Raw genomic sequence first — 26,784 nt, forward strand, 5'->3', positions numbered from 1 at the left:
AACATTCTATTTCTTTAAAAGGGGCATCCTCAATTGTAAGTATTGAATGCCACTTGTCATTATTATTTCACATGAACATAGCTTGTGCCAATGAAATTGTTATACCATTAGAAACCTGGTCATTTCTAGATGAATTAATCAAGTTCAGTTTCTATGTTCACTGGGCCATAGAATAGATATGCCATAGTAAATTTATCAAGTTAATAATATTCATTTCTGAGGCTATTTGGCAGCCAGTTGGCTTTTTCCTGGGTCACCCACTCTCCCTTACCATGCCTGCTTTCCTCCTACTGCAAAGCCTCACGAGTACTTATAATTGCCCCATCATACAAATGAGAAAAATGATGCTCAGAGGGGTTTTGTGACTTGCTTAGCTCTGCACAGCTGGTGTAATAGACTCTACAGAAGGACAGGAAAAGAACACATAGAAGCCAAGAATGAATGAGGTGACCTGGGACTCTGCTCTTTATATTTGCCACCAACTACAGAGACCTCAGCTGACATCTCCAGCCCTCTGTTTTCAGTGCCTGAGTAGAGATTGCACATTGGCTCCTGTTGAGAGCTTTATTTCTTATTCTCACATCTGAGCAGTTAAAAATACTTTGAAATATGTCACCTGCCTTCCCTTCTGTCCTTGCCTTTTGCTTGCTTTTTCTCTTGCCTCTCTTTACTAAAGCAGCAAAAGCAAGAAGACCACTAAAAGCAAGAGGACCATAATGAGGGTAAGAGTAGTGGGAGGAGACACAGGGACCCTCCACCTTGCTTCTGAACTAAACTCACAATATAATCCTTGCTTTAATCTGTCTTCAGTTCTCTGTCCTCTGCCCCCATGCTGACAGGATCCACTTTACCTGGTATTTTTAGCTGATACTTGGCCCGATGTGCTAAGTCCTGGCCATGGATGCTGCTAAAGTGACAGCATGTGTTCCAGCAGCTCCGTTGCCATGGTCAGTCTTTTCATAGTTCCTGTTCCATTAATGTTAAGAAATGGCTCTTCCTCACTTAACCAAATGTCAGCAGACAGAGCTTCGGCCCTTAATCATCCATGCCCCTGCCCCTGAGGGCATCCTATAGACCGAAGGACATTGAGACTGCAGGCTCAGATAGAAAAAAAAGTACTCTAATTGCCCATTACTTAACAAACTTTGTCTTGATGGAGTATTCATTGCACACATAAATTAGACTGCCTCACCTTTTGCAATGTAAAATCCTTGGAAATAATGCTAGCTTTCATTCTAATTGTTTTTAATAAGTAAATAAAAGAATTAATGTGTACTGACCTGGAACAAAGCTTCCCTGGACCACCTCCTTGTATGCCCACCAGCCTTCATGGATTTTTGGTGAATTCTGTTGAGCTAAAGGAAAAGCAAAGAAGAGAGATTAAGATGATGGTAGAGAAACACTGTGTCCCAGCTGTCCAAGTAAGAAGGGTGAATATCCATAAAATAATCCTCTTCTACCCCAAAGTCATACTACAGCAGAACCTTCCTTCTCCCTTCCTTTTTTTTTTTTCAAATAGATCATTGATGGGTAAATATAACAATTTTATTGAAAGTTCTCTGATGTTTTAATTGATGTTAGATAGTAATTATGTATTTAAGTCCCCAGCTACCTGTTCTCATCATCTTCCCCATACACACACACACACACACACATACACACACACACAGAGCCCCTGCTGAAATTGAGGAGAGGAGGCAGATCCCATCCATGTGTGTCCGTGGAACCCTTGTTTTGGGAGAGACTGAAGTTCGCTGAAGGAGCCAGTCTAGAAGGCTGAAAGGTATACCCAGCCAGCTTTCCTTAGGTCCCAGGAAAATGAAAACAAGAATATAAATACCTGGGGTGGAGGGTTTTGACATCACAGGCAAAAAGGGCAGAGGGCTCAAGATATTGGAAAATATCATGGAGATCTGTAAGCTCATGCTGACATGACCTCAGGGAAACCCTTGAATTCATGACAGTTTACAATTGAATTGGGGCAATGCCATTACACATGCATGCAAACCCCAAAGTATACATGATACATAAATGCATGCTTATCCCTTTATTAAACTACATTCATATTTCAATTCCCAGACACATTGGAAGAAAATACGTGAATCAATCATATTTGTAGTTTGCCTACTATTAATGTTAATGTTAAACCTTCACTTTTTTCTTTTCTTCTTTAAATCTCGTGGTTTTTTTTTTTTTCTAGCCTTCCTCTTCAAAGTTCTAGGGAAAAGACTTATCATTCTGAGTTAGAAAGAATGGGTATAAGACAATGGGTTTGAATGCAAGGCTTTGTATAGAGAGAAGATTTACTAGATTTCTCTAGCTTCCAGATAAGCTTGGACTGTTTAGCTTCAAGTCTCTTCTTATAGTATAGTGAAGATACTTTTTCTTCCTATGATATGAAGAGCCCTGAGGCTTATATCTTTGTGGTTGAAGGAGATTTTCTGACATAGGATGAGTGAAACTGAAGCCCACTCCTTCTGGAACTGACAGTGGGCGTAGCAGACTTTAAAAACGAATGGAAGAGAGACAAAGAGCTTATTTAAGGATCTGGAAAAAATAACACCTTTAAATTTGCCCAGCACAAATCTCGGGCATGGACACACCAAAGTATACTGGATTCCCTGGTATTCTTATTGACCCTGTGGTGTGGATAGAGTTCAGACGTTTCCGTAGCCCTTGAGGAAGATCCCGAGGTCAGCTAAGTCGGAAGCCAGTGCATCTGCTCTGGGACAGCAGGCAAAGGAGGAAGTGACCTCAAAGCAGAAGCTGGAAAGGTTCTGTCCAACCAGGGAGTCAGGCGGAAGATTCAATTGAGACTCTGGGAATTTGCAGCACCAGGGAAAGACAAGGAGATTTGAAGTCAGCCAGGAGGTCTTTAGACCCGACCAAGCCAAGAAACCAAATCAAGGTTTGGTTATGGCTGCAAAATTCCCAAGTGGGTAGACAACATTTCTCTAGAGTTCAGAAAGGGTTCTGATTCTTCCTCTGGGTCTTGGTGTTGCCTGACTCACCTTCCTTCTCCCCCAGTTCATTAGACAGTCATCATAGGAGCCAGGAGAGAATCCCAAAGGCTTAGAAACCAGTGAGATCAGATATCTAATGGCCCTCTTATGAAACAACTACCTTGTAATGCTCGCCTTGACTATAATTAAATAAAATTCACAGACAGTACAACCTACTAAAAAACAACAAAGCCAAACCCCAACGCTGATAATTCACTAAACTTCAGCCTAGCTCTGCTAGACATGTAAAATGTCTAAAGCCTGGGAAAAATGCACATTTCTAAGATCTTGAAAGTATTGAACTATAAACATCACCTAACAGCTTTGCATCAGAGATAAGCCAGGACTGGTTTTCCTTATCACAGGCAAAAACTTCAGAGTTTTATAAAAACTCACACCAAGTTTTATCCAGTCAGGATTGCTGACTGTCATCAAACAATTTAAACCATAAATCCAGCCTTCTGTCTTTATTCTACGAGACAGTCATTGGGGAAGCTGCATTCTCTTGCATGTGATTCATTACCCCAAATAAATGTCCACTTAGCACTCAATTTTTGTTTTACATTAAGCTTTTTACCTAATTGTTTTATAAAAATTTTTTTACAGTATTTATACATCACTTTAAAAATGTAATGTAGTGCTTTAACTATAAATAAATGTAATTTATAATAATATGTATTTCAATGTGAAAATGCTTGAGTATGATACACTAGAACAGAGATTGGAAAACTAGTGCCTGCTAGCCAGATATGGCCCATTGCCTGTTTCTGTACTGCCCAAGAGCTAAAAATGAATTTACACTTTTAAATGGTTGAAAAAAAATGAGTTGAAAAAAATGTTTTGACATGTTAAAATTAAATTACATTCAAATTTCAGTGTCCATAATGTTTTATTGCCAAATAGCCACACATATTTATTTATATATTCTCTAGAGTTGCTTTGTCACTACAGTGGCAGAGTGGAATAGTTATGACAGAGACCATTTGGCCCACAAAGCCTAAAATGTTTCCTCCATGGCTCTTTACTGAAAAAACTTGTTGATTGCTAATTTACATACATAATTTCAAAAAGAAAATCAATATAATCAATATAGTGCTTTAACTATAATACAAGGTGGAAAAACAAGGACCATAATGTAAAACAAAATATATATTTCAATATGTAAATACTTGGGCATGGTGCACTAGAAGATAAAATGAAGAAGTTGGATGCTTGATTAACACAGACACAAATAACAGCTTTGTATTATATTAGAGATTCCAGAATCCGCAAGTGGCATTGCTCTCATGGTATGTGGTTTTCCAAAATAGTGAACTCTTGGCGAAGATTAAAACGTAATTAAGTACCACCTTCTCTTGATTTACATGATCTTTGCATTGCTAAAGAACCAGGTATAATAAAACTTTGTAAGACATGTTTTGTGTGTATATGCAAAATGGAGTTTGACTGGAGGGTCAAATAAATAAAACAGTTTTTCCAGTCACTTGAATGTCTGTTGGGACATGGGATAATTTATCGTTGTTTCTAACTATCTAATATGTTGCAGAGCATAGTATCTCTGTCCCCCTTTAGTTGGTGCTAATTGCCACTCTTTCATTATAACAATCTTAAGTGCCCTCACCCATTTCCAAAATATTCCCCCAGAAACAGTGACATCCCTATTGACTGTAACTAACCTAAAGGTACTATTTATAGTACTTACATGTGCTAAAAGAGGATAAAATGAAACATTATGTTGAACACTAACCAGAGGATAATTCTTTGTCTAAGTAGACAAAAGATACATCTTTTCCCATATATCTGAATTGTAGTGTCATACCGAATACACTTGCCACTCCATTATATGTTCAAATATTTCTTCTACTCTTTCGTGCCATTTCACCATATCATTAAGAAACTTTCATTTCTACAAGGGATAAAGCAGTAAGGAAAAAAGAGAAAGCATAGATGCGTGTTGTCAAGATGGCAAAAAAAGGAAAGCTAACTCTAATAAAACCTGAGTAAGATGACTAGGTTCTCAGGTTTGTAGATGCATTCCTAGTCTCTTTTTATCTCTCTTTCTTACATGTGCGTATCTTCCACACTCCCCTATAAGGACAACCTGTCAGTCGAACTGAAATGTCAATTTAAGAAAGAAGAAAGAAGCCCCTGGGTAAGTAAGAGTATTGGAACTGACAAGATTATTACCAAAAGCTTCTGTTCCATCCAGAAAGTTGCAAAACACTTTGCTCTTTCTTCATCTCCAATCATTGCTTCTTTGGCTTTCACATCCATTCAGAAGCAGAACTATGTAAGATTTTAGCAGGTAATAAGACAATCAGACCATCTGAATAAAGCCTATTGTAATGGTAGAACTGCAAAGCTCCTATTAGCTGTCTTTGATGTGCATTGTGAAGAACCAAATTCACCCCCCAAAAATCAATCAGCCAGAAGAGCCATTTGATGTCTATCAATTACAAAATTTAATGGCTGCAGACTGGAATTGAAGAAAATAAAGATGATTTATGTAATGTTTTCAAATTCCCTTGGATGCTCAGGCTGGCCTCATACTGTTTGGCAATTTAGAAAGACGGGATGGCACATTTAAAAAGGTACCTCATTTAAAGTTCTGCCACAGTGCTACAAGAAGTTTATTATAGACGGATCTCCTAGAGAAATACAGGATTCTTATTTTAACGCCTCCCACCAGATCCTTGGTAGTCATCTTGTTGTTGTTTACATGTGATTTGAAGTGAGCGAAGAGCTGATTGAGAATTCCTCAGAGCAAACAGGTGAACAGAGAGCCGCCTGAGCTTTTACAGCATTCTATGCTCCTCTTTGCCTAGGTATGGATAAGAATTTTTTAATGTGCAACCAGCCCCGGGGAAAAATCCAGGTGTCTAATTAAAAAAATCATGTTGACAATAAAAATTGTCATCACTGCCAGAGGAAAAGATATACATAGCAAGGAAAAATCTATTTCAATTTTATTCTCGGTTTATTTTTCACTGTGGTAGTTTTGGAACTGATGATTTTCCAAAAGAAACTCTGAATCTCAGGATTTTGAGAGACAATGTTCATTGCTCCAATGGCTTCTTATACAAATGAGCAGAATTATCTTACATAATTCTACTTCTGAATGAATGGGATAGCTGAAGAAGCCATGGTTGGGGATGAAGAAAGAGCAAAGTGTTTTTGCAACTTTCTGGATGGAACAGAGGCTTTTTGGTGATCCCTTCTTGCACAGAGAAGGGAACCTCACTTATAAGAGGTTGGGGTCTTAAAACAGCAAATTTTTTCTATAAAGGGCGACATAATACATATTTTAGGCTTTGAAGCCCATACTATTTCTGTGCCAACTGCTCCACTTTGCCACTGTAGCACAAAAGCCACTATATACAATATGCAGGGGTGTAGCTGTGTGCCAGCACAATTTTATTTATGAAAACAGAGAGCTGGATTTGATGTGTAGGCCATAGTTTGCTCAGTCCTGTCTTGGATCTAAAAGATTTTTGTTATGCAGTTCTGTTTCTTACTTAAATGTTCAGGAGTGAGCTGCTTTACAAAAAAAAAAAAAAAAAAAATCAGAATGTTGAAATATATGGGCTTCTAATTACATGTGCCTGGTATCTGATCAGTAGGTACTGCAGAAGGTATCTATCATACTGAATCTTTTCCAGATCTGAAATTGGTCACCAGCAACTACATAAAATTGAGTATTTCCCTCTCTCCACCCGATTTCCATTGGGCTAAACCACCAAAGCTGGTGGAGCTTTATATAAACAAGGCCTACAACCCATGCTGGGTTTTTCAAACCAGTCAATAAAGACCTGAACAATATCTTGATCCCCTTTTATTCTTCCCACAAGTCCGTAAACTCTCTGAAGCAAGTATGGGCCTGCCAACCAACTTAAAAAATTATGTTCATATTCCCACTGACCACAAATACAGGCATCACACCAACAAGTCTTTGGATCCAGACTGAAACTTCCCAAAGATGATATGACCTGGCCTGTGAGTAAATCCCTATCATTAACAGAGCTTACTGCTCCAAGTCAACTAATTTAACTAACTTAGGTTCAGAGAAAACATAACTGCGAAATACCTCCATTTGGAAATTACAGTGGTCTCTTGACCTGGTGGGAAACAAGATTTAAAAGCAACCATCTGAGAGAGCACAGTTGAGGTGGGGAAGGAAATGGTGCAATAGGGAACAGAAGAGCCCTCAGAAAGGGATCTAGTTGGGGAAGGGATGTTGCTTAATAAAACTCCACCATCAGTCAAAACACACCAAACCATAAACACACACATTGCACAAATGAGCTTCCAAGCCCTGGATCGGTACAATTATACCTGTGCCAAGTGGTCTACAACTAGCAAAGATGAAGCCAGATATAGAGGAGAGGCAGAGCACATACACTGCTATGGTTACTTCATTGTAATGTAATGGTGGAAGCCCTGAATGGTTGTTTCCCTCAGAAATTGCATTTCTCCACTGGAGGAGGTAATTCAAGGAGGAAGGTACCAAGTCTATTGACCAGGAAACAACATAAGTTGGAAGGTAAAAAAGTACTTCTAACATTGGATGCATATCCATGACATCACTGTCTTTCCTTGCATGGCCAATTCTGTGTTCTAAGTGGGAAGGAGGAACATTGAGAAGTGCATGGATCATCAGAAGAAACATAAATGAGTGCTCCATTGAGCTGCATGGCACTCACTAGACTAACGGGGATGATGGCCTTCCTCAGGTGCTTGACTTTTACGACACCCGGAAGGTATTTTTCTTCTGTGCACTCTCTGTATTATGTGTGGTCCTACATTCTAACATTTAGATAGTGCCCACACTATCTGTTTCCATATTCTTTTCCACCTAACCATAATCTTCCTGAGGTCAGAGAATATATCTTATTTTAAAATTCCATTATTTGGCCGGGTGCGGTGGCTCACGCCTGTAATCCCAGCACTCTGGGAGGCCGGGACACGTGGATCACGAGGTCAGGAGATCGAGATCATCCTGGCTCACACGGTGAAACCCCGTCTCTACTAAAAATATAAAAAATTAGCCGGGCACTGTGGCGGGCACCTGTAGTCCCAGCTACTCGGAGAGGCTGAGGCAGGAGAATGGCATAAACCTGGGAGGCAGAGCTTGCAGTGAGCCGAGATTGCGCCACTGCACTCCAGCCTGGGCGACAGAGCGAGACTCCGTCAAAAAAAAACAACAACAACAAAAAAAAAAAACAAAAAAAAAAATCCATTATTTACGCAAAAGCTTAGTACATCACAAGTGCCAGAAAAATATTGGGTGAATGCCTGATAAATGTGGTAGTGAAGTTGTATATTACAGCAACTTGCAGTCCAGCTCACACAATCTTTGAGAGGTTTTAGTCTATATCCAGACTTGTGGGTGTGACGCCTGTATCTGTGGTCTGTGGGAATGTGAACAAAAGTGGTTTCAAGTTGGTTGACAGGCCCACACGTGCTTGACAGATGGAAGAGCACCAGGAGCTGACACTCTGCCTAGGGAAATCAAAGCCTTAGCAAACCCACTTTTATTTAGCACAATGTGTTGCATTTAAAAGCAAAGGGGAAGATGTGTCATACCTGGAACTACTTACATCTCTGTGATTCTTTGCTTTTCCCGAATTCGCCAGACAGGATGAAACTCATTTCTATCTTTCCATCCTATGTGAAAACGCCACTTGCCATACAAACTAGACAGGACACTCAAATCATTGAGAATTGAACTGGCTAATGGGTGACAAAGTGACTATTTCCAAGCAGAGAAGATGGGTATAACCTAGAATCACCTTGCATGTTGGACCAGACCTAAGCAAGCTGACAAAATTATATTTGTGTTGGGAGATACGAAAAAAATATTGATGGTGGGTAGCCTGTATTACTTTCATCTAAAAAGCTTAGCATGATACTATCGTTAAGAAGCTCAAGGCCAGGCGCAGTGGCTCACGCCACTAATCCCAGAACTTTGGGAGGCCGAGGTGGGCGGATCACGAGGTCAGGAGATAGAGACCATCCTGGCTAACATGGCGAAACCCCGTCTCTACTAAAAATACAAAAAATTAGCCGGGCGTGGTGGCATGCACCTGTAGTCCCAGCTACTCAGGAGGCAGAGGCAGGAGAATGGCGTGAACCTGGGAGGCAGAGCTTGCAGTGAGCTGAGATCGCACCACTGCACTCCAGCCTGGGCAACAGAGCGAGACTCTGTCTCAAAAATAAATAAATAAATTAATTATTAAAATTAAAAAAATAAAAAATAAACAGAAGCTCAAAGGTAACTAGAGTTGAAAATCATCAAGAGGAAAGTCCCTATTATGGCTAATTCTCAGCCTAGTATTCTAGAATTTCTGCAATTTGGGTTTACTACACATTTAATATCATTTCTCATAAAATTTACAAGAGTCATTCTTCCTGCTGTCCCCAAGTATGCCACATTTATTACTCTCTCCACACCTTCACTCTGCCCTTTTTCCCCCTGAAATTCCCTCTTTTTCTACTTTTTCTTGACCTGGTCTTACTCAATTCTCAAAGCCTCTCCAATTCACACTCCTTTCAAGAAAGGTGTACTGATCATTCCAACTCTACTGTAATCCCTCACTTCCCTGAATTTCAGAACTTTAGTGTCTATTCCTCATTTGCCATTCTTATTAATTCAAGAAACATCTAGTGAGTACCTATGATTGTCAGTAAGTGTTCTAAGCATTGAGGGTACAAAGTTCCTGTTTTCCGTGAAGTTATTAGGTGGGTGCAAAAGTAATTGTGGGTTTTGCTGTTAAGTAATGGCAAAACCACAATTACTTTTCCATAAACCTAATACATTCTCCTGGAGGGAGACAGAGAAAAGGAAAGAACGGAATTCAAATATATAAGAAAAATTGGAGAAAAGTACTCTATAATATAGAGGGTAAGGTAGTAAAGTGCCTAGAAGAACATATTAGATTGTATGACAGTGATGGTCTCTGAAATTATGACACTTAATCGGAGATTTAAATTAAAAAATCTGGCTTCATGAAGATCAACAGTGGTAGTATTTCAGGGGGATTCAAAGACTGAAAGTTGGCAGAAATAAACTTGGCTTCTTTAAGAAAACTAAAAGTGGCCAATAGGTGTGATAATAGTAGATACAGGGGAGAGAGAGGCTAAAAATGAGGCTGGACAATGTAAGTAGTGGCCCAGGAGAAAGGTGGTGGTGGCTTCAACTAGGGCAGTGCTAGTGAAAATAGAACATCGTAAGATTTAGATGAAGCATGGATAGGACTTGGTAATGAACTGATGAGAAGTTGAAGACTATACATCAAGGCAAACTCCCACTCTTTTTAGTCTGAGTGACTAGATGTTGACAGTTACTGAGATGACCAGGGAGACTGAGGGAGTAGTTCGGGAGCATCTTCAGTCTCCTGATGGCTGCAACACTTTCTTTGTATATTTTTAATATACATTTTGCTATTACTCCTCTCTCCCTGACTAAATTAAAGCTGTCTCAAGGGTAAAAATGTTGTGCTTTGTCTTCCATAATGCAACACATATCATAGGTACACTGGCACAGTGTTTAACAAATATTTGCTTGATAAATCTAGGAAAGGGAGAATGACATGTGAACCTCCATTTATAAATGTCATTTACAAGTTTTATAGAAATATTCACTTTGATGACTATCCTCTATTATTTCCTTGGAATAAGTTTAATGATAAAAGGTCTTTAGAATTCAAAGAAGAGTGTAACTCAAACAATAACAGTGGAACACAAAAGAAAAGGGACAAAAAGATTACCTCTAATCTCTGTAATTTTAAGAGGATAGCTATAATTTTGCTTCTTTCACCAAACATTACGTCTTGTTTTTTCATTCTTATTTTTAATGTACAGATACTAGTTCTTTTAGTAGAGGTGCCATAATTACCAATTATTCCTGCCCTATTGGTTATCTAGTTGTTTGAATACTGCACTTAACCTTCTCAGGTACAAAGCTTCCCTCGCTCTTCCTCTTTTAGACCTTTCTTTAGCACAGTAAGCCAAAATCAGAGTCAAGGGACAGGAGTATATATGTTAAGTTACTTTGTAAAAAATGTTATAACAATCTACATTTCCACAAAAGTATAAATTATTATTTCTCAAAGGAAAATTCTAGTGGTACTTTCAGGATAACTACATAATAAAATAATGTTAACCATTTAAATATAATTTTGACTTCTGACAAACAGGCAACTTAAGAAGCACCATTACTCTAAGGAATGAATCTGTTCTGTCATGAGCTCATGAGATGGACATTTCATAGAAATCTACTCCATATTTTTACTATTATTTATCTGTTTGGAATCAGGTATAGATGTATTCTCTGTAAATATTGTAGCTCCTTTTTGTAGTAGAGTGTATGTATGTTTTTAAACAGATGGATGAAACTTCAGATCCCAAGAGTTCAAGTCCATGCCCAGGTTCGTGCAGCCTCCCATAAATCACAGCAATAAAGAAAATGTATATGTGCTATATTCAGAATGCTAGGAGCATACTGAATGGTCTTGGTTATTTTTATAATGAAACTCTAGTTTGGCTGGTGTGGAAAGCACAGATATGGTCATAATTCACTGGATCTACCACTTATAAGTATGTGACAGCACCTGTCATATAGTGCATGCTCAGCAAATGCTGTGTGGATCAGAATCGGAATGAAGGACAAAAATATGTTGAGCTATGATATATATAAAAAATCTGCCCTGACCTTTTCCTATGGTTTGCTTGTGGCTTAAATCACAGCAATAAGGAAAATGTATATGTGCTATATTCAGAATGCTAGGAGCATACTGACATAATAAATCCATTTTTAACTACAATTGGAAAGAAACTATTGGTAATTCCTAAAATCAATGGGTTAGTCAATTGTGGGGTTAATCTCATGTCACATAAAACTTTCTATCACAGCTGAAATCTCTGAATGAGACTAAAATCTCCTTGTATCTCTCTTAAGCTTGAATTCAGCAAGGCTAAAGGCAATGAAAAGAAACGAATCCAACAGAATTGTTGGTTTGGGAGGTAGTGTGAAACGATGGAAAATACATGGCACCCTGGGGTTAAATCACAAATTTACTACTAATTGTGTCACTTTGGGCAAATTATTTCATCTCTTTTTTAACAACACAGCACATGGATACATATGTAACAAACCTGCACATTGTGCACATGTACCCTAAAACCTAAATAATAAAACAATGTTTATTTGTATAAATTTAAAAAGTACAAATGCAGTTTTTAAAATACAGATATATTGCTTAGTGGTGAAGTCTAGGCTTTTAGTGTAACCCTCACCTTAATGGGTATATTATACTCCTTAAGGAATTTCCCATCCCTCATCCCCCTCACTCTCCCACCCTTCTAAGTATCCAATGTCTATTATTCCACTATCTCCATGTGTACACATTATTATAGCTTATAGCTCTCACTTATAAGTATATGTGATGTTTGACTTTCTGTTTCTGAGTTATTTCACTTAAGCTAATGGTCTTCAGTTCCATCCATGTTGCTGCAAAAGACGTGATTTCATTCTTTTTTATGGCTGAGTAGTATTCCATGGTATGGATATACCCCATTTTCTTTATGCACTTACCCATTGATAGAGACTTATGTTGATTCCATATCTTTGCTATTTTGAACAGTACTGCTATAAACATATGAACGCAGTTATCTTTCTGATGTAATGATTTCTTTTTTAGAGTAGATACCCAATACTGTGATTGCTAGATTGAATGGTAGTCTATTTTTAGTTACCAAGAAAACTCCTCTAAAGTATGAGCCAACTTGTGAAAGAAAAAAGATAGCCCTCCCTGACTGAAAAAAGACTTCAGGAGCCTCTGAGGACATTCACGCCATTTGTGAGTCAAAGTACAGTCACTAAAGAAACTTGGGGAACAGAATATAAGACTTGCAGCAGGAAAACAACTGATTCAGGGAACTCATGCAGGAAACATGCGGTCTTTGCTGGGACAAAGCCCAGAGAAAGCCCAATGCCCGGTAGAAAAGTAGGCAAAATGACCTATTAAGTCAATTTGCCATGGTGGGACATAAAGCCACAAGCAAACCATAGGAAAAGGTCAGGGCAGATTTTTTATATATATCATAGCTCAACATATTTTTGTCCTTCATTCCGATTCTGATCCACACAGCATTTGCTGAGCATGCACTATATGACAGGTGCTGTCACATACTTATAAGTGGTAGATCCAGTGAATTATGACCATATCTGTGCTTTCCACACCAGCCAAACTAGAGTTTCATTATAAAAATAACCAAGACCAATCTAAAATTCGGAACTTGAATTGTCTGGAGAGTTGTAACTGAGGAGATTTGAGGACCATCCCTATCTCAGCTACTGTTTCAATGAGGATGATTCTCAAATTTATATTCCCCACCTGGATTTTTTATTCCAGTTCCATGCAAGCTTTTCAGCAGCCTACTAATTAGAATATTGCTATTTTCCAGGACCTCATGATCACAACTGTCGTCTGCCCCTGTGGCAAAAATAGTGCCACTAAATCCCCCAATATTTATTTCCCCTTCTTCCTTAACAAGGAAAACTCTGGTTTTAGTAAGACATCACAGAATACAGACTATATAGCCCTATCTCCTTTGTAGCTAGGTGTGGACATGTGAATAAGTTCTGGTTAATGAGATGTTAGAAAATGTATAAGAGTTCCAGGAAGTGCTAAAAGAAAATGCTATGCCTCTCTTCACTTCTTCCAGCAAGCTGGGATGTGGACATCATAGCTAGACTTCAAATAGCCATCCTGAACCATCATGCAAATGCCTTATTTTCAGCATCAAGATAGAAAGAGCTGGGATCCCTGCATGGCCTACATTTATAAGATATAAATAAATCTCCATCTTATTTAGACTTCTCCATCACTCACAGCTGAAACTAATCCTAGCTGATACACACTTGCCTTCAATACCCATGGAGTGAAGACATTGACTCTACTTCTGCTATAGCTCTAATCCATTCTTTCCTTCACATTTCTACTGCCTAGACACAAATCCTAGACAAAGGCCCTCAGTGATTACTTAAATGGCCAATTATAGTGGCCTAATAACTGGACTCCTGTGTCCATCCATGCTCCCCGCTGTGGTCTTCACACCTTCTTCATGATTATGTTTCCTGTTTACAGCAGCACTGTGTCCATGTCGTCTTTCACTTTTGAGGGGCAGTGAAAGACATGCACAGAGTCTTCCTATGAAGCTCATTTACCAACTATTTACAAAGCCGTGTCCAAACTCACTGACCATCTTTCAAGGCTCTCCGCAAAGCCCTTCGATGACTCCCTATTGGTTACAAAATAATGTGCAAGTGTTCCAATGAAACTTTCAACAAACTGTATGGTGTGGTTAACTTACCTGTTTTCCAAAACTCATCCTGTCTCCTTTGGGTATCTTTTCTCTGTGCTCTCATGGCATTTATTATACACATTTAGTTATCACATACATATTTTTCTTAAATCACCTCTTCATGAGATTGTCCTCCTGTCAGAATAGGTGCCCTGTAAATGTATTTGGACTGAAGTAAATTTAGACATTTGTTTCTCACTGACCGACCCTAGTCAGACTAAACTATCTGCTCCTGGTGATGTCTGCCATGTGCTCACACTATTTACTTTTACTGGAATATCATATTCCTTACTGTATATCCAATGTAAACCAATATTTCAAGTGTCTGCCCAAACAATACCGTCTAAAAACCTTCCATGGTTTCTCCAGATAAAAGAAAGCTTTATTATCTCTGAAGTTTCTTAACATATTGTATACAATTCATTTCATTTCAGTCCAATTCGATATGATTTAGTTCAATCAAATCCAGAAAATATTAATATTTAGAACATACTTATTATGTTTGAATACTCATTCTAGGTCTTTATTTTGGAGTGGTTTACAGTGCAGTGAGAAATAAGGGGATGTCTTTAATATATTCTAGGCTAAAGTGTATGCAATATACAAATTAAGATAATGATAGTGTTGACAATGCTAGTTTACCTGCGATAACAGGCAAACTCTAAAATCTCAATGGCATAGTACAAGTTTATTTCTCATACATATAAATTTCCAAACTGGTTTTCCTGATTGGCATATGGCTCTCCAAGTCAGGGCCCAGGCTTCTTCTGTCCTGTGCCTCTGCTATCTGCAATACAAGACTTCAAAGGCCACTATGCTGTGTAGGTCAAGCCAGAATGGAAAAAAGCATGGAGGGTTTCTCAAAAGTTATTTTCCTGGCTTAAACCTAGAAATAATATTCACTACTTCTGCCCACATTTCATTGACTAGAACTTAGCCTCTTTAATACAACTAAATGTAAAAGGAGGCTAGGGAAATGTAGTCCAGCTGTGGACTACACAGTGGTGTTGGATTGGACAGAACTGAGGGAAGTCTTGTAGAATCCTTCACACACAATGATACTGAAGAGAATTTGAAAGTTTTCCACCCCCTTAAGATGGACCAATAAGAGGAGTAAATATGTTTTGGAGAACATGCAGCCAGAGTAGTTATAACTTCTAATTTGTCTAGATTATTCTATTTGCATTTGTCATCCCAATATTGTTATAAAATGGGGTCTCAGAGATGTCCCAGTTTAAATGATAAATTATGTGATCATCTCTACACTTAGCAGTCTTTGCCACATGCAGCTTTAGCCATTTTGAAGACTCTGCTTGTAGGGCACTTAGGTTTCTACCAGATCATCCACATATTGACCCATATTTTGTCTTGTATGTTTGTTGTCTAAATGAAATCAAGAATGTGCACCTTCTCTCAATCCTCCTACAACCTATCTCTTTCCCCTGGTTTCTTACTCACCATTTGCCAGCCAATAAGTCAATACAAACAGCTCAATTGGCTACAGAAGACACAATTACTAGAAACCTGATGACCCAGATAACTTTCCTTGTATTTAATTAATTATTTTTGAGACAAAGTCTTGCTTTGTTGCCCAGGCTGGAGGGCAGTGGCGTGATCTCGTCTCACTGCAAACTTCGCCTCCTGGATTCAAGTGTTGCTCTTGTCTCAGCCTCCTGAGTAGCTGGGATTATAGGCGTGTGCCACCACACCTGGCTAATTTTTCATATTCTTAGTAGAGACAGAGTTTTGCCATGTTGGCCAGACTGGTCTCAAACTCCTCACCTCAGGTGATCCTCCCGCCTTGGCCTCCCAAAGTGCTGGGGTTACAGATGTGAGCCACCACCTGGCCCCTTTCCTTGTATTTAAATGCTAGATAAAAAGAGGCAAATGTCAAGAAAATAAGCTTATTAGAGGAATTAAAGGCTGAGTGGTAGAAGGTATGGAGAATGGTTCCCTCTTCCCTGAATAACTTTTCTTCAACAGCAAATATTCCACATGACTCCCTATGCTGTCTTCAATTCTATTCTGTACAGTGAGAATAGCTGCCAGAATGAGTTGTATTACAAAATATTGAATATAATAAGTTATAATTATCTTATACAGAAATTATTTACATTTAATTTTCTCCTAAATATGAACCAGCATATTCAGAAAAATGAAAATACAACATAGAATTATACGTGTGAAAGGGAGATTTAAGACAGTGTTTTATGACCCCCTTATTTATCAGATGGGGAAACAGTCCTAGAGGAATGAAAACTTTCAGAAGAGTTAACGGTAGGAGCCAACACTATGAGGGCTTCTGGTGACCAAATTGCTGCTCTATCAATTACATACAAAAGGATTTTAAAAGAAGCTGAAAGCCATTATCCTTAGTAAACTAACACAGGACCAGAACACCAAATACCAAGTTTTCACAAGTGGGAGCTAAATGATGAGAGCACATGGACACATAGAGGCGATCAACATGCACTGGGGCCTGTGGAGGATGGAGGGTGGGGAAAAGGGAGAGGATCAGGAAAAACAACAAATGGGTTCCAGGTTTAACACCTGGGTGATGAAATAATCTGTACAACAAGCCCCCATGACACAGGTTTACCTATGTAACAAACCTGCACACGTACACTTGAACTTAAAAAAACAAGTTAAAAAAAGTTGTAAAAGGAAGAATTAGTTGTCAGCTAAGCAGAACATCTGAATTCAGTTATTTAGGATAATTAGTTCAGTAGTCAGCAAACTCCAAAGTTTTTTAATATCACATGCAGACATTCTACCAAAGAAATCTGTAACAATGAGATTCTGTCTTGTTGGCTTATAGAAAAGTGACTCTCGAGGAAGATGTGCACCGTCTAGGAAAACTGAGTGGAAGAAGAGTTTGGCAAGCTCCTGGGTCACAAGTTACAGTAAGCACCTTCTGTTCTTCCATTATTCACCTCCTGCACTCTACCACATAACCTCAAGATCTACTCACTTTGTACATCAAAGACAGATTATTACTAATGAAAAAAGAGAACCAGTAGGAACTGCTTTCCTTGAGATCCCCCTCTAAAAGTTAAGCTTTCAAGGAACAAAGGAAAATGCACTTCAAAATAGGCATTTTTCCCCTCAAACAATAGGTTTTCTCAAATTTCTGGGAATGCCAAGAACACCATATTTTTGTTATAAGTGTTACATGCCAGCATATGATTACAAAAGCAAGAAATGAAAAGAAAAAATCCCTTATACTTTTTAAAATCACAGGTGAGGCAGATGCCATTTGTAAGAGCCACAGCATCCTTAATTTTCAGAAAAGAAAAAATTACCAAGCACAAAAGTGAAAAATACACTATAGATTATATATAAATCTGTCAATAAAGTGCTTTCATCACGGTGGCCAGTTTTCTCGGATTATGTTTTGTTTAGAAAATAAGCAATTCCATCATTAGGCTCATGCTCTAGAGTGCTGCAATTCCACTTCCTTTGAACAGGCAGGATCATGTAATCATGAATTTCAAAAGGTAGGCAAAACCAGACACAGAAAACATTCCACATGCTGCCGATGCAAATGTTGTGCTCTAATTTTAAAGGTCAAAAAGATAGGATAGGAAGATTGCAGAAGTGTGCAAGAAATACACCAATATTGACCTTAACTGAGTTTTTGTGTCACTATGCGTACACTTACTATGGTGTTCAATGAAAAGATGCTGGTCTTGGTGAGTGTACAACGTGTGAAAGTGTCACCACAGGGACAAAGGGTGGGCTGGCATTAGGTCTTGAACTTGAGTTGGATTCCAAGGTTTTCTTAGCAGCCAAAAGTCAGCCAAGAGAAGAAATAATAATAGCTAACATTTAAATAGCATTTATAGGAAGGCACTGTTCTAAGCATTTTATATATGTACTGACTCATTAAATTCACATCTACTCTCTTTTGTGTTACAGTATTCCTGCCTTCTCTGCAGGGAATTATGTTCCAAGAACCTCAGTGGGTGCCTGAAGTCTCAGATAGTTGGTGACTATACTATTTTTTCCCTCCATACGTAGATACTTACGATAAAGTTTAATTTACAAATTAGGCACTGTAAGACATTAACAACAGTAGCTAGTAAACAATAGAACAGTGATAATATGAAATGTATATATATTTTATATGACATTTATAATATGCATATTTTAAAACTCTCAAAACTATAAATTTTATGCATGCATGCATGCATATGTGGTAAAGTTATAAAACCATGGATACATATTAACTTGGAGAAATCGGTTCTCTATCTTGAGAGGAAGGGAGAGAATGGGGAATAGAATTGGAAAGGATACACAAATTACTAAAATTTTATTTATTTGAAAATATCAGAAACAAATATGGCAAAATGTTAATATTTCCTGTTTTAGATTGATGAGTTATTAGTATTTCACATATTCTCAGTAGTATTTCCAGTATGCTTAAAAGAAGCCATGATTTTAAAAAAGGCAAGGAAAAATAGGTATAGTTGTAAACAAATAAGTTATTAGGTAACTGTAAATGTGTTTTTAAAAATTAGCTAGAAAAAAAAACCTCAGAAGGGAAGAGTAAGATAGATAAATCAGTAAGATAGAGATCAGTGAGAATCTTCATAGCTCAAAAGTGATAGGCCAAGTAGGCGTCAATTCTTAAATAGATGTAGTTTTGATGAAATCCTAATTCAGTAAAATTAAGGGATTCTTCAGTAACTTAAAACTTTTCCAAAATTACACGGAAGAACAAACAAAATTTTTAAAAAAGAAAATTCAAAGGACTATAAATCATGCTGCTATAAAGACACATGCACACGTATGTTTATTGCGGCACTATTCACAATAGCAAAGAATTGGAACCAACCCAAATGTCCAACAATAATAGACTGGATTAAGAAAATGTGGCACATATACACCATGGAATACTATGCAGCCATAAAAAATGATGAGTTCGTGTCCTTTGTAGGGACATGGATGAAACTGGAAAACATCATTCTCAGTAAACTATCACAAGGACAAAAAACCAAACACCGCATGTTCTCACTCATAGGTGGGAATTGAACAATGAGAACTCATGGACACAGGAAGGGGAACATCACACTCCGGGGACTGTTGTGGGGTGGGGGGAGGGGGGAGGGACAGCATTAGGAGATACACCTAATGCTAAATGACGAGTTAATGGGTGCAGGAAATCAACATGGCACATGGATACATATGTAACAAACCTGCACATTGTGCACATGTACCCTAAAACCCTAAAGTATAATAAAAAAAATGTATATTATAAACATAAGGGAATAATATTAATATACTTAAAAAAATTTATCTTAAGGCCAGGTGCGGTGGCTCATGCCTATAATCCCAGCACTTTGGGAGGCCGAGGCAGGCGGATCACGAATTCAGGAGATCGAGACCATCCTGGCTAACATGGTGAAACCCAGTCTCTACTAAAAAATACAAAAAGTTAGCTGGGCGTGGTGGCGGGCGCCTGTAGTCCCAGCTACTCAGGAGGCTGAGACAGGAGAATGGCATGAACCCAGGAGGCAGAGCTTGCAGTGAGCCGAGATAGCACCACTGCACTCCAGCCTGGGTGACAGAGCGAGACTCTGTCTCAAAAAAAAAAAAAAAAATTATCTTATGCAAAATAGCATTTAATTTTTTATAAATAACTTTCATTATACTTATTCTTTATTTCAGACACCTGATCTAAGCCCACAGACTTTGTAATCAGTCTTTTGCTCCAGGTTAATTAATTAAAGTTTTATTTTTGGTTCAGGGGTACATGTGCAAGTTTGCTATATAGGTAAATTGAATGTCATGGAGGTTTAGTGTACAAATTATTTTGTCACCCAGGTAGTAAGCACAGTACCTGATACGTAGTAAAAATGACTAACTTTTATATATTAATCTTTTATATATTAATTTATACTTTTATATATTAATTATATATTAACCTTTGACCTTGCTATAATCCCTTATTGGTACACTGTTTTTTGGTCATTTTTTTGGATTGTCTAGGCATTTGCAAATAAAGGCAGTTTTATTTCTTCCTTCCCCCCAAAAAAAAAAAACAAAAAAAAAAAAAAAAAAATTCCAGGCACTTACTTGTGGAGATATCAAAACTTTATAAATTTATAATAACTAAAATGATGAGGTATTGATAACTAATTGACAGGTCAATGAAATGGCATTGATGATGCTGAAATATTCCCTAGCATATTTTTATATAAGTGTAAATATTAAAATCAATGGCAAAGAAGTAGGCTATTTAACAATTACTAAGAAAATTGGCTAATTGTAACAAAAATTATTATATTTGTCATAACATACATCCTGGATAGCTTTAAAAGTTAAATGTAAAATGAAAATTTTAAAATAGGTAAATAGAATATAACTATTTTTTTCTGTAATTAAGGCATCTTTAAGTTAATGTAGGTTCCCCTTTGTCCTAAACCTAAGGGTTTTTTATGCATTCTAGGTAGACCAGCAGCCTAACTCTCACAGAACATTCAGAGACATTAAAATAAATTCTGCCCACACCCCTATGTGAAATGAACTGGAACATGGTGTAAAACTGGGTTACAGATCTATGTAGATTACCTGATGATCTGGGCTTCTTTAAAGGAAAGGTAAGTGGATCCCCTAGGGGAGTTACCATGAGCCAAGGAAGACAGATTTATGTACATAGCTGCTGACTACACACTCTTATTAGTGAACTTACAAATAACAGGATTTTGAACAATACAGCATTAGCTAAATATATTATACAACACTCACACTAAGAAATATTAAATAATGTTTTTTGAAGATTATGTAAAGACAGAAAAATCCTCACCAAAAAATACTATCTGAAAAAAAATCAGGATATAAAAAAGTATATAAAATATGATCCTAATTTTGAGAAGGAAAAAATATCTGGAAGGAAATACAACCAAATGTTAAGTGAGGTTATTTTCAAGTGTTATGATGACGACATGAAGTTAATTTTCTAACCATTATTTTCCAACTTTTTGTAATGTGTATTTTTTATGATTAGGATAAAAATGGTATAAAAATTTTTAAAAAGGCAAAACCTCCCATTGTGTGCTAAGCTTCGCAGAACCAGTGACCCAGATTTCACTGAGGACCCTAATAACTTCTCAGTGGTAAAAATAATGAGTTTTCCCAACATTAATATTTAATTCTCTGTGCTATAGATGGGAGCAAGAAAGCCCAAAGGACACTGACCGTTTCTGAGCATAATTTCTCACTCCCGCACATTGGCCACTGTGCTGCTGGCTAAACAATTTCCCCCCATTCTCAGTTACTCGTTTTGCTCATGCATAAAAGATACATGTTAAATCAAGAGAAACCACCCTAAGGGTGATTAATGGGGAGGACAGCCTGGAGCGTTACTTCAAGCTCTAAGCTCAAGGAATTTGGTAACACTTTGGACTCAGTTTTGATTTGCAGTTGTACAAGATAATGAACATTGCTGTTGGGGGGGGGAACCTCGCTGTATACACCAGAATTCAATTTAGCAGGAAATGGTAAACACTTTAGGGCACCCAAAGACCATCTCCACGATGCAGGGTTTCCTAAGAGGACTTCCTAAGAGGGCTGCACAATGAAATGAATGTGCCCTGGAAAGACCTGCTTTCTGCATAGCCAGTGAGGTATTATAAGCCATGGGTAAAATGGGATAAATGTTACCTTTGAAAAGTATATGCTGCCTATGCTATTCACATACCTGGGCTTCTAAATCACTACACAAACTTCTACATACCAATATACCTTTCTGTGGGAAGGATGAGTTAAAACAACATTTCTCTGTCTCTCTTTCTCTGCCTGTCTATCTCCGTATCTGTCCCTGTCTCCTGGCTCTCTCCTTTGTCTGTTTCTCCCTCTTGGTGTGCATTTCTGTGAGTGTCTGTATTTTTCTCTCTGTCTATCTCTGTCTCATTCTCTGTATAACATTCCTTCTTTCTTGTCCACAGAATTTTTTCTTAAAAGGGAAGGGGACTAATACAGCATTTACTTTTTCTGGCACTATGTTACTTTATGTACACTATTTAATTCAAGCCATTCAGCAATCCTAAGAGGAGGAAAAAAGTTTTTAAGAAAAAACCAAAAACTTTTCTTATAGATCAGGAAACTGAGGCTCACAGAAGAATTTTGTCCAAAGGCCACCTATTCACAGAAAATGGAAGATGGCTATTTGGTAATGAGTCCCTGTGGACCCCGGAGTAACACCCTTCTTGGTATGTGGACATGCTTGCAGAGTGCACCTTCTCTGTGATACAAGGCTCTTCTTCCTAATCCATGGGCTGGGAAATCCATGGCCTAAGATGTAAACTGACCTAACCCACAGGTAGAAAGGCAGCAGAGCAACCAGCCCTCCATCCTTCCCACCTCCATTCCTTTCCTGCCAGCTCTCTTTTTCACTTCCTGCAATCTGATTTTCATTCCTGAGACAAAATAGACGTATCCTTCATAGGGTTTTCCAATGTTGAGGACCCAACGTCCTTCACTCAGTCCTTACTGTACTTGCTCTCTGAGGACTGAATACCATGGAGCTCATCTTCTTAAACTTTTTCCTTAGCTTCTGTAAGATAATATGGCATTTGATTTCTATCTATTCTCTGTAAAAAATAAAAGGTAAAATAATTTGTCTATGTGAGTCCTCACTTAATGTTGTTGATAGGTTCTTGGAAACTGGAACTTTAAGCAAAACAACGTATAGTAGGCCCTTCAATAATGTCACTTCCTTCAATGTAATTTTTTATAATGCTGATGAGAAAAAAAATTGGTTTTGTTTGTACATCGTTTCACTTAAAGTCAGTTTCCAAGAATCTACTGGTAATGTTAAGTGAGGACTTACTGTTCATATACGTATATATGTGTAGATCCATATACGCACATACATATATCAGGGAAGTAAAGAGGGCACATAGTTGGGGAAACCAAGCAACATAGAGATGGGCACATACTAGCTGCTTAATATATTAATTTATTGAATTAATGAATTAATCAACTCATAGAATTACTTCCCAATCTTCATCTAAGCAAATCTTTCACTCCAGCCAACTAGAAAAGTGCCCCCTATAAATGCCATGTGTTTTCTTGGTCACATTCATAGACCTTATCTGAGGTTTTTCCCTCTCTGTACAAATGCTATTTACATCCTGACCGAAACCATCATCAACCCACGGAAAATCTCCTTTGTTGCTGTGAATTGAAAGAACTCTTCCTCTCTAAATGTTTATGACAATGTTCACCCATTTAGCAATTTATCCTTGGCTTCCCTGTGGGGTTTTTAATCATTACTTAACTTTCGTGTTGTTATTTCACTCCTCTTATTGTCATTGTCTCTTCAACTAAGAGAACCTTACTTTTGTGTCTTCGTTGTGCCCCTCTAAGAGAAGATGCTAGTACAAATAAATGTTTAATTTATTAATCTTTTGAATGCAAGAGACCAGTGCTCCTAAGTATTGCTAGCTTTTATGCGGTAGAATGGAAAAGAGGGTAATAAGTAAATTTTCTGAGAGTCTCCTCTGTACTAGATGTTTTACACGTGTATCTCGTTTCATTCTCACCAGAAATTTATTAGGTAGGTTTTACCTTATTTATACATGAAGACACTGAAGTTCAAAGTTACTTGATCAGGGTCATTCATCTGGTAAGTTGGAAAGCTGGGGCCTGAAAGTAAGATTCAACTCTAAAGATTATGTCCTTAAGATGAGTTCATGTCCTTTGCGGGGACATGCATGAAGCTGGAAACCATCATTCTCAGCAAACTATCACAAGATCAGAAAACCAAACACCGCGTGTTCTCACTCATAAGTGGGAGCTGAACAATAAGAACACATGGACACAGGGAGGAGAACGTCACACACTGGAGCCTGTGGGGGGTGGGGGGCTAGGGGAGGAACAACATTAGGAGAAATATCTAATGTAGGTGACGAGTTGATGGGTGCAGCAAACCACCATGGCACATGTATACCTATGTAAGAAAACTGCACGTTCTGCACATGTAACCCAGAACTTAAAGTATAATTTTTAAAAAACCTAAATAAAAGTATAAAGAAAAAAAAAGATTATGTCCTTATAATTATGTCACACTAAACAATAAAGTTTCTAGAAGAATACATAGGAATGTATCATCAGGAAACTGGAGTAAGCAAAGGCTTCATTAGCAGAACACTAGGGGAAACAATTAATTGGACTTCTTTAAAATTAAGAACTTCTGTTCACCTAAAGGTATCATAAAAGAGTGAAAATGTAATTCGTGAGTTGGGAGAAGATATATACATCCAGGCAAAATTGTTGAATTTAGAATATACTGTATCCAAAATATACTCATACAGTATCCAGAAATACCTTAAAAATTAATAGGTAAAAGACAAAGTCTTTTGTCCATTTATGGGCAAGAGACTTGATAGACCCTTGATAAAGGAGAATATCCAAATGGACAGTAAGCATATAAAAACTTGCTCAACATTACTCAAATTTCAAGCCCAATGCAAGGCCACTACCACCACCAGAATGGCTAAAATTAACACAATGGATAATAGCAAGTATTGGCAGGAATGTGGTACAACTGGAATTCTCATATACTGCTGGTGGTAACATAAATTAGTATAGCCACTTTGGAAATATGTTTGGCCTTATCTTCTAAAGCTGATAAAAACTACAAATTCCATCTGCTCTATGACAACAATTTCACTCCTAGGTATATATGCAAAAAGTATTAGTGCACATGTCTACTAAAACACATGTACAAGAATGTTTACATGAGATTTACCGTAGCCAAAGACTGAACAACCCACATGTCTACTGACACCAGAATGGAGAAATACATTTTTGTACATTCATACAATGGCAGACATACTACACAATGAAAGAATGAACAATTCCTACCTTGAACAACATAGGTGAGTCTCGGATTGCAGAGTGAAAGAAGCCAGATGCAAAGAGTACATTCTGCATGATGTGATTTATATGAAGTTTAAAAACAGGCAAAACAAGTTCATAGTTACAAAGGTCAGAATATTTTTTTCCTCTGTTGGGTGAGGGTGAAGGGTGTTGGCAATTGACTGGGAAGGGATGGGGGTGAACCTATGGAGTGATGAAAATGTTCCATATTTTGATTGGTGTGATAGTTATGTGGTATATACATGTGTAAAATTAATCTGTACAATTAAGATTTGTGCAATTTATGTTAATCTCAATTTAAAAAGCAAGTAATCAACCAAACAGCAGTCTGTCTGTCAATGAGAAGAGCATGGCAAATGGAAATATACTTGTAACTATACCAGTTCCTGAATAAGAATTTATATGATCTATCCATTTTATATTAATAATTAAGGTCCAAGGAAAACATTTGTCTCTCCTGACACTCTGGTAAGATTCCCTTTATCAGATAATAAAACCATATATCCTGTCATGTCTCACCTTTGTCAGGAAGCACACACGAATTCAATACTAAATTAATCATTTTAGCCTGGGTTTTGGTATATTTACTTTCATTCTCTCTTTCTGCTCCTCTCTCCCCAAACTCCAGCCCCACTTCCCTTCTGATGAAAATGTTTTATGTATGCCGTTCAGTACCTCAAAACCATGTTGGATGTGGGTAAGGATATAACATGACGTGCTAAATGAACAAGGTGGTTAGCACAGAAATTGAAAGGTGATATAAAAGGAGGGTAATATTCAGTGTCAGAAAACTTTAGCTTGAGTCTAGATGTCCCTTTATTATCTGTGAAATCTTGGTTTCAATTTGTTGAACCTTTGCCCCGTCACCTCTAAAAACCAGGCTAGTCCTATTTACCTCCCAGGTATCGTGAAGATCTCTTGGGATAATGCATGTGGGGAAAGCACTGTGAGCTAGAAAGCACAGGTACTAAGGTTCACCTGGCTGCCAATATAGGGGTACATAGGCTGACATTAAAAAAGCAGCAGGCCTGAGTGTCCACTACAGCTTGATTATCTCATTGCTCTCCATCTGTTGCTTTTTCTCTGACCCACATTTCCTTTCTGGAACTTAGTGGGTGTTCTCAGTAATGAACACACACCTTCTACTGTCAGGAGGAAGGAATCTCAACAAGAAGCCTGTGAGAGTGTCTTAAAAGGCTTGGCTGGATAATGACCAAGGAACCTGAACCACTGGTCTACCTTCTTTTCCCCGTCTTTAGAGAAAAAGTTCCTGGACACTCTGGTACATCCGATTACAGAAGAAAGAGATGAGAATTGGCTCTGAGGACAGAGTGAACAATCTTTTATCCCCCATCCCATCAACGGCTATGACAATTGGTATCCCTCAGTTTTTAAGAATTACTACATATCAGATTCCAAGAAGTTCAGGCAATAACATAATAGACATCAATGTCTCCAATATCCTTCTGGAAGAGCCATTGATATTTTGCTAAATGTACTAAGTTTTCTTTCTTGAAAAAAATAATTACAG

The 26,784-nt window shown here is 37.8% G+C and overlaps 1 protein-coding gene across 1 annotated transcript in view; it reads right to left on the minus strand.

Moving 5' to 3' along the window:
* CA10 (carbonic anhydrase 10) overlaps nt 1–26,784 on the minus strand; it is a 525,515-nt gene that overhangs the window by 438,107 nt on the left and 60,624 nt on the right. The window contains exon 2 of the mRNA XM_055258217.2: nt 1,281–1,355. Coding sequence (XP_055114192.1) covers nt 1,281–1,355 — 75 coding nt within the window. The remainder of the gene's footprint in view (nt 1–1,280; nt 1,356–26,784) is intronic.

Source organism: Symphalangus syndactylus, chromosome 20 (genome assembly GCF_028878055.3).
Source record: "Symphalangus syndactylus isolate Jambi chromosome 20, NHGRI_mSymSyn1-v2.1_pri, whole genome shotgun sequence".
Lineage (NCBI taxonomy): Eukaryota > Metazoa > Chordata > Mammalia > Primates > Hylobatidae > Symphalangus > Symphalangus syndactylus.